At 40.8% G+C, this 14,537-nt stretch overlaps 1 protein-coding gene across 3 annotated transcripts in view; it reads right to left on the bottom strand.

Annotated features, from left to right (window-relative positions):
- Positions 1 to 14,300, bottom strand: part of LOC143481826 (dual specificity testis-specific protein kinase 2) — a 23,858-nt gene extending 9,558 nt beyond the window's left edge. Inside the window, exons 1-2 of one of the 3 annotated variants that reach the window (XM_076979979.1) lie at positions 13,624 to 14,300; positions 12,935 to 13,011 (exon numbers count right to left, since the gene is read on the bottom strand). In XM_076979979.1, coding sequence (XP_076836094.1) covers positions 12,935 to 12,965 — 31 coding nt within the window. In that variant the 5' untranslated portion in view covers positions 12,966 to 13,011; positions 13,624 to 14,300. Of the gene's footprint in view, positions 1 to 633; positions 2,601 to 12,497; positions 12,615 to 12,934; positions 13,012 to 13,623 lie in introns of those variants that run through there. The other 2 variants (XM_076979980.1, XM_076979981.1) reach the window with 2 other exon arrangements.
- Between the last annotated feature and the right edge of the window lie 237 nt (positions 14,301 to 14,537).

Here is a 14,537-nt window from a genome sequence, read left to right as displayed (position 1 = left end):
AGAAGGATTAGGTAGTATGTTATTATTGTGGGAATAATGTATACTGTTACTTAAACATTGGCGTTTATGAATTAATCACATTGCATGGACACCTTCTACCCAAGAAGAGTTTTAGGCTACCACAGATACACTGCGCAGGATTAAAGGGTTCTATACTAGAATAATGAGCTGACATGAATGACAAAAACACTTAATGAAATATCGTGAGTAATCAGATTGTGAGTACAGTAATCAGATTGTGAGTATAGTAATCAGATTGGTTTTAAATCTTCCTTTTTGAGTGCCTAGAAAGTTTTGCATTTTCATCAACACATTTTTCAGATTTCTAATACCAGTTATGCTTACTGCTGGCCCAGATACAATTCATGTGCTACTTATATTCAAACTCTTGAGTATGACTATACTACTATACTATGACTATACTATTATACTATGACTATACCCACATCTTATGTGTTAGTGACATGCAAAGCCAGGCTCTGACAGATTTGTTGCATCCTGTACCTGGACTGCCAAAAATCTTCCAATGTTAAATTTATGTATAATTGAATGTTGGGAATCCAGAATTTGCTATTGTCCTATCTTCCCCGAAACATTAAAGACTATTTTTAAATTATAGATCCACCATCTTACCTATGTACACACCCTTTATTCATGTGTGTGCAGGACGGAGCACAAAATCTCCTTCTGAAACTGAAGGTTAATGATGGACTGCTGTGCCTGGAAGTGGAGTGAGTTAGTGGAGTGAGTTAGTGGCATGAGTTAGTGGAGTGAGTTAGTGGAGTGAGTTAGTGGCGTGAGTTAGTGGAGTGAGTTAGTGGAGTGAGTTAGTGACGTGAGTTAGTGACGTGAGTTAGTGACGTGAGTTAGTGGCGTGAGTTAGTGGCGTGAGTTAGTGGCGTGAGTTAGTGGAGTGAGTTAGTGACGTGAGTTAGTGGAGTGAGTTAGTGACGTGAGTTAGTGGCGTGAGTTAGTGGCGTGAGTTAGTGGCGTGAGTTAGTGGCGTGAGTTAGTGGCGTGAGTTCGTGGAGTGAGTTAGTGGAGTGAGTTAGTGGAGTGAGTTAGTGACGTGAGTTAGTGGAGTGAGTTAGTGACGTGAGTTAGTGGCGTGAGTTAGTGGAGTGAGTTAGTGGAGTGAGTTAGTGGCGTGAGTTAGTGGAGTGAGTTCGTGGAGTGAGTTCGTGACTGGATGCAGCTCAACTCTCAAGGCGTTGGCACCAAGCACCAGCAAGCATCATCCCTCCCTGATCTTTTATCACCCTGGTCACTCCACTAACTGCAACTCAGCAATGAGCCTGAATGTGTAGACACAGGCAACCTCACAAGACCTTGCAATGCACTGACAGGAGGAAGAGATTTCATCTGAGCACACTACTGTGGACTCAAATGTGCATCTGGGGACGCATTAGTGGTTTGACGTACTACAGTATTCTTTATTTTTTAATGACGTAAGTCCCAAGAATTTGGAGAAGCTCTTTAGTGCAAGGCGGAACTGCATCTTCATGGTTTTTCACACCCTAAAATCTCTTAGTAAAAAAAAGTCTACGGCCAAGGACAGAACAATCATCTTGAGAACTCAGCTGGAAAAACACCTTCTAAACGTGCATTCATGCATTGCTGCTGAATAACACAATAGGAACAGCCGAGGTGCATTTCTGAGGCACGTGTGGTGTGCCTGGATAAAGACAGGTAACACAACACAGGTTTCTTGTCTGGCCAGTCCCGTGTGCCGTGGTCCGAGGACGGGCAGTGTGTAGTGATGATCAAGAGTATGAGCAAACCACAACCACAAGCTGCCCTCAGCACTCTAGATGAGCATATGAGAGATAGCATGTGCGCAGGGTCTAAATAAAGTAGTCCGGGTTAGCTGGCCCCCTGTCTCACTCCTAAATCTGATCTGCATATCCACACACATTCAAGCCCAGATATAACCCTGCTGCTGTTACACTTACATGGACATTAATCACAGGCATAACAACCTCTTCTCTCTCATCCACTACGACTGAAGAATCCGATACAGGGGTGCGAGTCCACATACTTTTTAACATAGCATTTGTAGTATTGCACTTAAAAAAACCCATCAGTCAGCATTCATCTCATTTGTGACCAGCAGCACCAAGTGTTGTAGCAAGCAGTTCCTTTATTCCCAGTCCCCAGTCAGTTTGTTTCTCTGTGTGCCTTTTTATTGAATCACTGGTTACCACATCAGCAGGAGATTGTGTCCGAGCCGAGCTCATCCCCTCAGCGGGCTGCTGTGTGCTGGATCGGAGAGCAGTAGCTGCTCACGCTGCACTTTCATTCATTTACTCACAATCTGCTGCTTCCCTTGGGCCCCGGAGCCACTGATGGCTCTCTTACATCTGGCTCTCACCAATCACGGATAGCTCTCACCAATCACGGCCAGCTCTCACCAATCACGGATAGCTCTCACCTATCACGGCCAGCTCTCACCTATCACGGATAGCTCTCACCTATCACGGCCAGCTCTCACCTATCACGGCCAGCTCTCACCTATCACGGCCAGCTCTCACCAATCACGGCCAGCTCTCACCAATCACGGCCAGCTCTCACCAATCACGGCCAGCTCTCACCAATCACGGCCAGCTCTCACCAATCACGGATAGCTCTCACCAATCACGGCCAGCTCTCACCTATCACGGCCAGCTCTCACCAATTACGGCCAGCTCTCACCTATCGCGGCCAGCTCTCACCTATCGCGGCCAGCTCTCACCTATCGCGGCCAGCTCTCACCTATCGCGGCCAGCTCTCACCAATCACGGCCAGCTCTCACCAATCACGGCCAGCTCTCACCAATCACGGATAGCTCTCACCTATCACGGCCAGCTCTCACCTATCACGGCCAGCTCTCACCAATTACGGCCAGCTCTCACCAATCACGGCCAGCTCTCACCAATTACGGCCAGCTCTCACCAATCACGGCCAGCTCTCACCAATCACGGATAGCTCTCACCTATCGCGGCCAGCTCTCACCAATCACGGATAGCTCTCACCTATCACGGATAGCTCTCACCTATCGCGGCTAGCTCTCACCAATCACGGATAGCTCTCACCTATCGCGGATAGCTCTCACCTATCACGGATAGCTCTCACCTATCGCGGCTAGCTCTCACCTATCACCATGGATTTTCACCTATCCTGACTTGCTTTCACCAATCACAGGCAGCTACTGGCTTTTTACTGTAATACCCATTTAAACACTGACACAGTATTGTTTTATGTTTTCACCCACTGCAAACAAATCACCTTAAAAGACAAAGACACACACAGTGACACACACATTTCATTATTTTTCCTCACCTACCAATTATAAATAATGGACCAACACTGATTACAAAACTGCATCACACACCCAAAAACAAGAGAGTTCAGGAAAATAATAGCCAGTAATAGCCAGCATGCTAATATTGTCGCAGATGTAGGATCAGGAAGCACTTGATGATTTGAAACAGTGATTTTACTGTAAACTACGGTATACCACTCAATGTAACAGACTAGCTTGAGTATTTACAGTTTTTCTCAGTCGATTTGGTACATTTCTCACATCATGATTTACATTGGCATCACAACAAGTGCATTTCTCAAAACAGTTTCGCAAAATTCTTAACTGCAAAAGCACATACTTCAGTCAAAATTCTTTGTTTTTGCCTCAAAAGCAAATTTTTAGGTCAGTCAATTTGTCAGTGCCATCAGAATATCTAGTCTGTGTGCCATTGCCTATGAACAAGGCAGTCAAAATACTTAGTCATAATGTCAGTGCAACTATTAGTCACAGTCAGTGTAAACTGTATATTCTGATGGAAACTAGCTAAGCTTTTGATTTCAAGAATGCTGCACATTCTGTGATATATCAAATACATGTTACACACATACAAACTTACATGGAACACAAAGTTACACATCACTGTATGTAGGAGACTGATAGCAAGAAATTGGACTGGAATCAAATTTGTACAGCAATATTGTTTGACTGTATTGTTCGCACTGCAATTTGTTGACAAAAACAAATCTGATTGAAATTCAGAAAAGACCGACAACTGACTGGAAAAACTGCAAAATTAAAAACTTATTCTACATATTCAAAACAACCTGAGCACATACAGCCTCCTCTTGTTGTGTGAAAATGGAACCTCTGCTACCACTATGAGCTAGTCTTGATATCCTATATGGTATAAAAATGCAAAAATGCAAAACAAAAAACTGAATAACGTCAGAATGTATGTCAATGTGCAGCATTACAGCAGAGAACACATTTTTGAATTACAGTACATAAATGTTTTCTCTATGAAATGTTTGAACGATTGATGACACAGTTGTTCTTCCAATATTCAGCTGCACCCAAAAACCAGCTTCAGTCATTGTAAGACCATGTGAAACATGGCCCACAATTGTTGCCCTTATTTCACTGTTTTGTCCCCTCAGCCTTACACCACAGTCTTACCCCTTTACACCACAGTCTTACCCCTCTACACCATACAGTCTTACTCCTCTTCTTGGCTGTTCACCCTGTACATGGCCTTGTCTTTCTATTATGAGAATTTGTGAATCTGCAGTGTTTACGTCTATAAATGTTTGCCAATTACAGTAAAGGTTCATGAGACACACCTCTGACCTATGGTTGAGACCATTGGTTGATCTAAGCCTTCACCAATTTCCTTTCTTACTGTAACTGAATGTTCACTTGCAAACAATTTATTAAAATGAGGATAAATTACCAAAATGCAACAAACAAAATAAATAAATGTAAAATGATGCCTTAGAGATTATGACATGTTCAGCACTTTTGCATAAAATGACCTAGACGATGACCTAAAGACAATTCAACAGACAATCCGTACAACACATTTTGATAAACATGACAACTGATAATGTAAAAAACAACAGACAAATGTCCATGTCCATTTGCAAAATGTACAAAAGCATTTGCAAAATGTTAAACACAGTGAGAGATGTGATTATGATGTGCACAAGTGACAAGGAGATGTGGAGATTGAATGAACAGTTTTGAGTATTTCAATTTTAATCTGAGAAATGAACCAAATCGAGTGAAAAAAAAAACTGTATTACACATTTAATCACTGACGAAGTATTGTTTTAGGGTTTCACCCACTGCAAACAAATCACCTTAAAACACAAAGTCACACAGTGACACACACATTTCATTATTTTTCCTCACCTACCAATTATAAATAATGGACCAACACTGATTACAAAACTGCATCACACCCAAAAACAAGAGAGTTCAGGAAAATAATAGCCAGTAGTAGCCAGCATGCTAATACTGTCGCAGCTGTGGGATCAGGAAGCACTTGATGATGATTTGAAACAGTGATTTTAAACTACGGTATACCACTCAATGTAACAGACTAGCTTGAGTACTCAAAGTAATATTTGTTCATTTATGACAAGCTGAGTTCAAGTCAAGTTAATTGCTATTGCTCTATATTGCCAATGTGTATTGTAACATGTCTGCAGGTGTGACACATAACAGCAATATAGTGTTACAGTACACAAGATTGCATAAGTACAAGCACGCAAGTGTGTGTGTGTGTGTGTGTGTGTGTGTGTGTGTGTGTGTGTGTGTGTGTGTGTGTGACTCCACTCACAGACACACACATGCACACAAACACATAATACATTCATGCCATAACACATTCTTATTGCCTCTCATATTTCGCAGGTGAAGTCATTGTTATTGTTTCCAAGGCACTTTGATCCGGACACCTGAAACTTGCTTGCGTCTTCCTCCTTACGCACGGACAGAGAGAAATGAGACATGAGCCATGAGACAGGACAGCGAGTGAGGATGTGCTCGCCTAGAGTATTGTGTCAAAGAACCTTTGGGCTCCACTGTGTACATTGAGGAGAGAAAGTAAGACATCTGAGAGCTTTTTCCAGTGAGGCAGGAAAGGGGGCATTTCTCAGTATTACAATTATGCAGGCTATAGTGAAGGTCAGACAGACAGATTTCACCAACTAATTCATTATCTTTTTCACTACACCTGTTGGTCCTCTAATACATGTGAGGGAGTCTCTCTAAAACACAGCACACCTGTGACTAATCTATTAGCCAAGAACAAACCACAAAAATTATGATTTCACGATAGATATATTTTCAAGGCAATGGTTACTGAAGAATATTCACTGGAAAACCAGGTCACTTTCGAACCAAATCAATTTCACCCTGGCATGTGTTGAATAATTGAATGTAAGGCAAGAGGCTTCGCTTGTGACTCCAGGTGCTGTGGTCTGCAGATCTATTGAGTTTCCTCCTGTCACAGTACATACACCGGCTGCATGGGTCCTGACCCTGTGCTGTCTTTGGGTTTGTGCTATTGTGCATGTCTGCAGGAGACAAAGCAAGTGGGTCAGGAAAAGAAGAAAATGCACTTCGAGAGAAACCCTATTTGCTGAATTCGAACATGCTGTCTGTGTGAATACAACGTGGTTATCCCTTCCTCATGCAGCTCAAACCTTAATGTAACTTACATCCAGCTAATACATAACTATTACAATCACCTCACCTCTCCTTCTGGGCTGAGGCTTCAGTATTTCTTTAGACTGTAGTGGTATGCCTCTTAGCAGAACGTCCAGGTCACTCCAGGTAGTAGCTCTCTACTCACTCCTGGAATTTACAGATGTCTGGAAGTTTCTCAACCCAGCAGGCAGAGAATTTTTTTCTCATTTATATAAAGTCGAATCCAGAATTTATTTATATGTAATAATATCCTTACTTACATCCATATTATTTTGGTCTATAGGGAATGTTAATATTTCACATCATGCACCTGTATCGCTGGATATTTTGCCATATTGTGATAACTCTTTGTGACGGGCAATGTGAGCAACTAAAAAGGAAGCGATCACGCCAAGTCTCAGGGAAAGAGGATGGTTTAATAGAAAGTGCGCAAACCAAATACCTGTGACATAGATCCAGATTAAGGAAATAATAACCAGCAGTCAACTGGTACAAAGACAAGACATATATAGACGAACAAACGACCCTCAGGTGAGACGGATCACGGGTCCCGCCCACCTGAGGGACGAACATCACGTGACCAAAAACAGGACATCTGCCGCTGTAACCGGGGGCGACCGGCAGGGGGCCCCCCCACAACGTGACACTCTTGGACACCCAGATGGCAACTCCCTGCTACAGGACCCTAAGATAAACTTAAGATCGAAATTAAATTACTTTATTAGTTTATATAATATTTAATTTCATTTACATAAAGTGATATCCCAACAGCACCCTTTGTACATGTGGCATAGGAAACTTTGAAGGCATATATTTTAGGCTGTATAATTCATAGCACCCAGCATACAAGAAAAAAAACAGTGTACTAAGCTAATACATTTGGTGGAGATAAAAGCTATGAAGCTCAAGCTAAAACAAAATGTCTACTGGAAAGCTGAAGATACTAACACAACTCAACTTTGAATATACTTTACTTACAAAAAGGTGGACTTCATCCTGAACAATGCAAGGTCATAAAGAAGAGAGATTATTAGCAAGATAATCTACTTTATCAGCTGCAGCAGACCTTTATACACTGGATTGCCCAGGGTTGCCAACACTCACGCAATGAGCGTGAGACACACGCATTTGACTGTCTTCACACGCTCTCACGCCACACATCCGATTTCTCATGCTGAAAAAAATCTAGTTTATTAATCTCTGATCCACATCTCTGATCCCCCCCCCCCCCCCCCAAAGATCAAATCAAAGTTGGAAACCCTGGATTGCACAGCTGTAAAGGTGCAGATGAACTCCTTTCTTGAAAGCTTAAAACTTTGTAACCTCAGTGACACTCAACAACAAGCTGTTGACTCCACGATAACACAAGAGGAGATACTATGGCGACATCAGCAATGCTAACAGGTGAAACTCCTGCTGGTTTCACAGAGTAATTTCTTTGTTATGCAAATTAACTTCTGCCTTCAATGGGGAAAAAAATCCAGGGCCCTTTGCTGTAGGCAAACTTAGATAATCTTTAGAACAAGCTATTATTACCCTCATATTTAAACCAGCTTAAAAAAAACACTGATTGCAAAAGTTACCACCCTAAAGCCCGATTGCATCTTATCTAAGATCCTATCTGAGATTTTGGCTAACACAATAGACAAAAGCACCCACCTCTCTTGTACATCATGATCAGGTAGGCTTTATTCTAAAACGGGACTTGTCAGACAACATAAGACGAGTGCTGAACATCATATGAGCAGCCCGAAACCTGAACTGTCCAGTTTCTGCCATCTGGCTTCTCGCAGAGTCTAGGTGAACGGACGTAGTTGCTCAGACTGCTGAGAGCCTTTGGATTTGGACAGACATTAAACAAAAAGAGATCTTATATAAGCAACCACATGCATCACAATGAACACAGTGATTTCTTCTTATTTCACAGAGTAGAGAGACGCTACCAGCATTGTTTGGCTATTGAACCACTAGCACAAGCCATAAAGAAACTGGTTTTGCCAAGAGTGAAAATGGACGATTTTGTGCAAGACGACATACTGAAACTGTTATAACGGCAGATTTCATTTAAATGTTTATATTCAGTCAGCTATTCATGATCATTTTGAAGGTCATAAAGTTTGTTAAAATTGTAACATAAGTATAATAAGTGCTGGTTAAAATATTCTCTTCATGCAATGATTTAATATGTAAAGGTTAACTGGTCACAGGATTAGAGCTTTGTCTCATGTAGGAGAAATACTGTGAGACATAAAACATGGATACAGAAACACTGTATATGGCTCCAAATTAATTTTATTCTACACATGGCTCAAAAAGTACACGCAGTAATTATTATATTTGTTATAGTTGCAAATAATACTGTGTATGATGCTGTGCCTTTCTATGAACAAACTGATTTGTTTTGAGTATTTTTGATTTTTTATGTCTTTGTGGTGCTAATGTTTTTGAGCCTTTTTTTTTTTTTTTACAAAAACTAGCTGGTGAGACGTGAATTTTTAAAGTTTCATATCTTTATGTCCTCACAGTTTATACAGTGTCTGTTGAAGACAGAGAAAGAGAAAATAAATCTTCAATGTCATCTGTATGATCTGTGGCTGTTATTCATCAGACCACTGTAGCTACACATTCATTGTTTTGTATCAGATCCCACCGTATCTCCCCAGCCTTTGGTATCACCATTAGCCAGATTCCAAAGCTTTCTGGCTACAAAGTCAGAAATTTTACCTTTCACTTCATTCTGTCCAAAAACCCTGTTCCAAGCCAAATCTTTTCAATGGCCTCCATATACCAGGTATTTAAACAAACTCCTCCCCTCCCCCCTAAAACAGATGAAACTGAGGAGAAATAAACATTTAGGCCCCTACTGATGAAAATACCATGTAATGTAGACAGATGGTCATCTTTATTTCTGTCAGCATGGGGCAGGGTGAATGTCCTTTAAATGAACTGTTTTGTTAAACATACTCTCACTCAATCTCTCCCCATACATATCCATGTGAAACACTTCAAACATTTTTACCACATATGCAACAAAATTCTCTGTAATGGAAAACAACCAAGCATGCATTTGGAAAAGTTACAAACACCTGTGGACAAATGAGTATTTACTAAAATGCAATGCCATCACTGCATTCAGTCTGAGACATATTGGCTGGTGGTCTGTAGCACCAGAAAGACCTCTTCCAAAGTGATATATACAATTTAATTTCTGCTTTCCTTATACCCCTATGACAAACCTAACCATTAAATTGTCACCGGATATGCAGTCCCACCTGGTCCTCTCTCACCTATACAATATATGCAAAACATACATTTAGATGTATAGGCTAGACCCTCATGTCAGCTCAGCATCAAGCATCTGGTTGAATCCCAGAATTACTAGAGTCCCCTTCTAATAGAATGTATGGATAGTTTGGAGGATCCAGACACTGAGATTTGTTCAAAAATGGTTGTTCAAAAATACTATTTCAACAGCATTATAGGCTACTTGAGAGACAGATGCATTTAGTTTACAGAGAAAGAATGGGTTTATGTGTGTATAATAGTAAAACAAAACATTAAATCATTTAAAAAAGGCCTCAGCTGAATGCAATACATTTTACAAAATGCAAATCCAGCGCTATATTAAAGTTTATCACACAAAAAAGCTGTGTGTTTCACTCAGTACTTCATCACCATGGTGTCCAGCGAGCCTGTTGCTTTTCTTGTTATGGTATTCCATGACACTTCAAGAAAACAAAGAGACTGGGAAAAAAATTTATAAATAAATAAAAATTTTAAAAAGATAACAAAGAGACTGAAAGTGGCTGCATTAGTTTGCAGGTGTAGCAACTAAAAAAGCAAATCAGTAGGAAAACCAGCACCTTATTTAGGGCTTGGTTGGTAAATAGCTTGTGCATTGCACATGTTTGCACAAAGATTTATTCATAGAATTTTTGGAAACACTAAGTAAAACAAATCAGATATTTTTTTCAGATCATTCTTGTTTTTGCATTAGGGACTTCTTAACAACAGGTGGAGATAATGTCTGACTTACAACCCACTAGTGTCTTAAGCAAATAATGACATGTGATCACCTTCCAGACAAACCCAAGAGCAGGAGAGGCGTCCATCTAATGTGAATAACTGAGCTCCCCCGAACAGCGGAAAAACACACTGAAGTCACAAGGGTCAGACTGTAAGAACCCAGGAAAGGGGCCATGCATTTTAACACATCCATACACCCACACACCCACACACCCACACACACACACACACAGTTGAACGCAATTATATCAATCCATGTCAACACCACTTTGTTAAGTTCCACACATTAAGAATACTCTGAACGTAAGCTAATAGTCCCACACAGACTCCCAGACAGATTTCTGTTAAATGGAAATATGTACTTCAAGAGATAGCCACAGAGCTGTTAGTTTTGAACTATAACACAGCCACTGACTGAAAACAAGACGATGTACCCTGAGAATACCACAAGATATTAAAACTACATTTCACCTCAAACTCTTATTGGATCTATAGGCATCATTCCTCTGAAACTGACAATCTGGAGATAACGAAAGTCAGCTTGCAATAGCTGAACTGGGAGTCTCCAAATGTTATTACACACTGTAGAGATCTCGGTGTGAGTCAGCAGGTGCACTGATGTCACATCCCAGTGCATGCTGAACATGCTAAACTAATTTAATATGCCATATAATTTTCTCACTCCCATCTCTCACTCACAGACAGACAAACAACGTTTCATATTCCCAGCAGAAAGAGCTCTATTATGATTATGTCAGAGATCATTAAAGCATGTGTCAAGCTGCAGTGAGCCGACTCACAGCACTAAACTTCTTATGAATCACAACCCTTGTTCTCATCGTCTTTCTGTTGGGCTACAAAGATGACCACTGCAGGCACATTTAGCCTCATCTGCCTCAGGACAGTAAACACCAGCTACTGGAATAAACAACCACAGATAACACCTATGATACCATGTTTAGCCATAATTGGGATAATAGTCAGTGAAAATAACAAAGCTATTTGACATCATTATCAGCTCAAGAGATTATGACAACTAGACATCCAATATGAAACCTCTGTAGTCCTTAAACTAGTTGCAAAAAGAAAAAAGTAGAGGTTTCAAGATGTCACTAAAGATTTAACATGGGCCTGTTACTGGATGACTAAACACTGGTTATGTGTTATTAATGTGACATTTGCTTATCCCAGAAAACCTCTGCTGATGTTGTTCGCGACTATGAATGAGTCATTATCATCTAAAGAGTCTATCAACTCCCAGAACAGCTCAGTCCCTGTATTTGGGCGTTGGGCTCTGCAGCAGTAGCAGTTTTCCTTTAGCAACACCCAGCAGCAGTCAAGAGTCCTGTGTTCTTCATCAGTACATTAATGACTGGGAATCCCTCTCAAATCCCATCTGAACCAGTCACTGTTCACACAGCAGTCAGCCACATTCAAGAACACATAACACATTATCATTAACATCACAATTATCTCAGCTAGACACAACGGAGCACTGTATCTTCATAGGAGTGCACCCGGGCCTGATCTAGTCAGAGACCCAGTGGTCTGGTACCCATTCAGATATAAATAACTGATATATGGCTATCGTTTCCACACACACACACACTGCCTGTGGCTCTCTCTCTCTGCATACACTGTGTTCCTGCCTGGGAGGGTATGTACTTCCTCCCAAATAAACAACTATGTACTCTGGAAGGTGGAATGACATACACTTGGTAATGAAGAGGACTCATATTTCACCTGAAGTAAGGTAACGTATTTTCATAGAAAATCTGCTGTTGAAGACCGGACCATCAAAGTCATAAAATAGCCTACATATTAGAAATGACAATACCTGAAAACCACATGATATATCAAAAATATGACACTTCGCTAGTCACTATTTAGTTAACTGCACATTTTTCCCACAGAGACAGGCATAATATAACCTACAGCTTTACAATATTTAGGAGTCAAGATAAGAGTGACTTACAAACATGCTGTAATCCTTATGCTAGCACACTGGGCCAGAGTCCAAGGATACCATTAAACTAACACACTCTTCTTAGCCTTCTTAGACTCTTCTTCAAAAACTATCTGTGGCTCTGGGGGACACATGTCATTAACATTCCTGTCTGTGTCATTGGATGACAGCTGGAGAAATGAGGGTGTACAAAAGTTTGTACAGCACAGCAATCCAAGCAAATCTACCACAAGCAGAAAAAGCCTACATAATTCTGTGTGTGATACAACACAGACATTTTAGTGTTGACAAATCTAATAATGTAATATGTAATCATGTACTTTAATGGATCAGCTCTCTCGGTAATTACAAATATATGTTATACCAGCATGAACAAGGGCTGGTTTTTAATGTAAATGCTACATTGATGACACTGATGAAAACAGCAAGAAAGGCATGTTACTTACTCCATCTGTTCTGTAGACTGTTCATGTTCATTATGGTGAGATGAGCGAATACCAGCGAATACCTCGTTTGACTGCAGCTAAAAGAGATCCAATATGTCTATAATTAACATGGGGTAAAAACTGACAATATGTAGTGTGGACTTACGTCAATCAGTATGTAGTGAGATAATGTCTTTAGTGAGTTTGTTTCCCTTTAGTGCACATCTAGGGACACCTGACACTGCATTTGTCCAGCAGAGCTGCTAGTAAACATTTGCACAGGACACCACACGCGCACGTCCTGCGTCCCACGCGCGCACGTCCCACACCAGCACGCATCTGATGCGATGCCCTCACTTGGGAAGAAAGTTTTACACTAAGAATTTGATAATGGCGTAATTCACAAATGCTTCTTGCTAATGCAAATTAACAAATGTTTAAATATACATAATCCTGCACCAATGTTTTGTTAATTGTATTGAAGGAGAAGATATAGTCTTGAATCAAAATAAAATTGCAAGAATACTGTGCGGTTTATAAAGGAAGGAACGTTACATAAGAACAAAATGCACTTATTTTATTTTGAAAACCTACCACAAATGTTATAGTGCATCAAGCTTAAGTGAACAGCAACATAAGCGGCCATATCGTGTAAACGTCCACATTAGTCCTCTTAAAAAATCATTTATTAATTACATAAGCCGACTTACCACACCACGGTAGCGGCCAAGACTCTTCAGGCGCCCCTTGAGGAATCGCGTTTCAGTTGTTTTATTTACGAAAGATTAAATATCCACGGAATGATTTGAAGTTTATCCGTCGCTCCGGACAAACAAAATAAAACTACCGTCTCGCGTTTCCGCCAGCGACCAATGGAGAAGAGCTCAGGCGCGCGCGCGCGCGTGCAAGCTGTCGCCGTCGCCGGTGTCCGTCAGGCTCGCGGATGGAACGCAGACGGATCAGTTACCCTGGTAACGCAAAGCATCTACTTCATTCGTCGAGTCTCCCACTCAGAAAATGTGTTGATTTCTTTAAAGCAAGCACGAGTTTACCTTTAAGACTATTACTCTTACTTTTATACTGCTATAAAAGTGAATTGCCATATAATAATTGTTATAATCAAACATGAACACGGTCACATCTTAAGCTGAATATTAAGACCGTCTGACACGGAAAATCTGGAAATGTGCGTCCTAAAAAATTATCTAATTTATTTGACGCGTGTAATTCGGGAAAACAGTATTAGATGTAAGACAACAAACAAACACACTACTCTGAAGTAGTTACACGTCTCAAATAAGTGTTAGGGTGCCAAAGAGTCTTCTAAAACAGTCATTTTGCAGGTGAAAAACACGGGGTGGTTATCCCGCAGGAGACGTGGTAGTCTCGACCTCCTAAAGTCAGACACTGTCAGACTAGAGATCATCCCAGTACAGTTCAGCAGGACCCGCGACTATTCATACAGGCTATTCAGCATGAAGACCTACGCCACCCTCTGGTGGTTCTGTACTAAAATGTGAAGTCCAAATGAAGACGAATGCTCCAGTTTACATTGACTTTCTCCACAATTCTACACATCTTCCATAGTGTGAAACTGTTAAAACATGTGTGAAAATCACTTCAA

This window comes from Brachyhypopomus gauderio, chromosome 18 (genome assembly GCF_052324685.1).
Source record: "Brachyhypopomus gauderio isolate BG-103 chromosome 18, BGAUD_0.2, whole genome shotgun sequence".
In the NCBI taxonomy this organism is placed as follows: Eukaryota; Metazoa; Chordata; class Actinopteri; order Gymnotiformes; family Hypopomidae; genus Brachyhypopomus; species Brachyhypopomus gauderio.
Note: the sequence above shows the minus strand (reverse complement) of the source record. Positions and strands in the feature narration are given on the sequence as shown.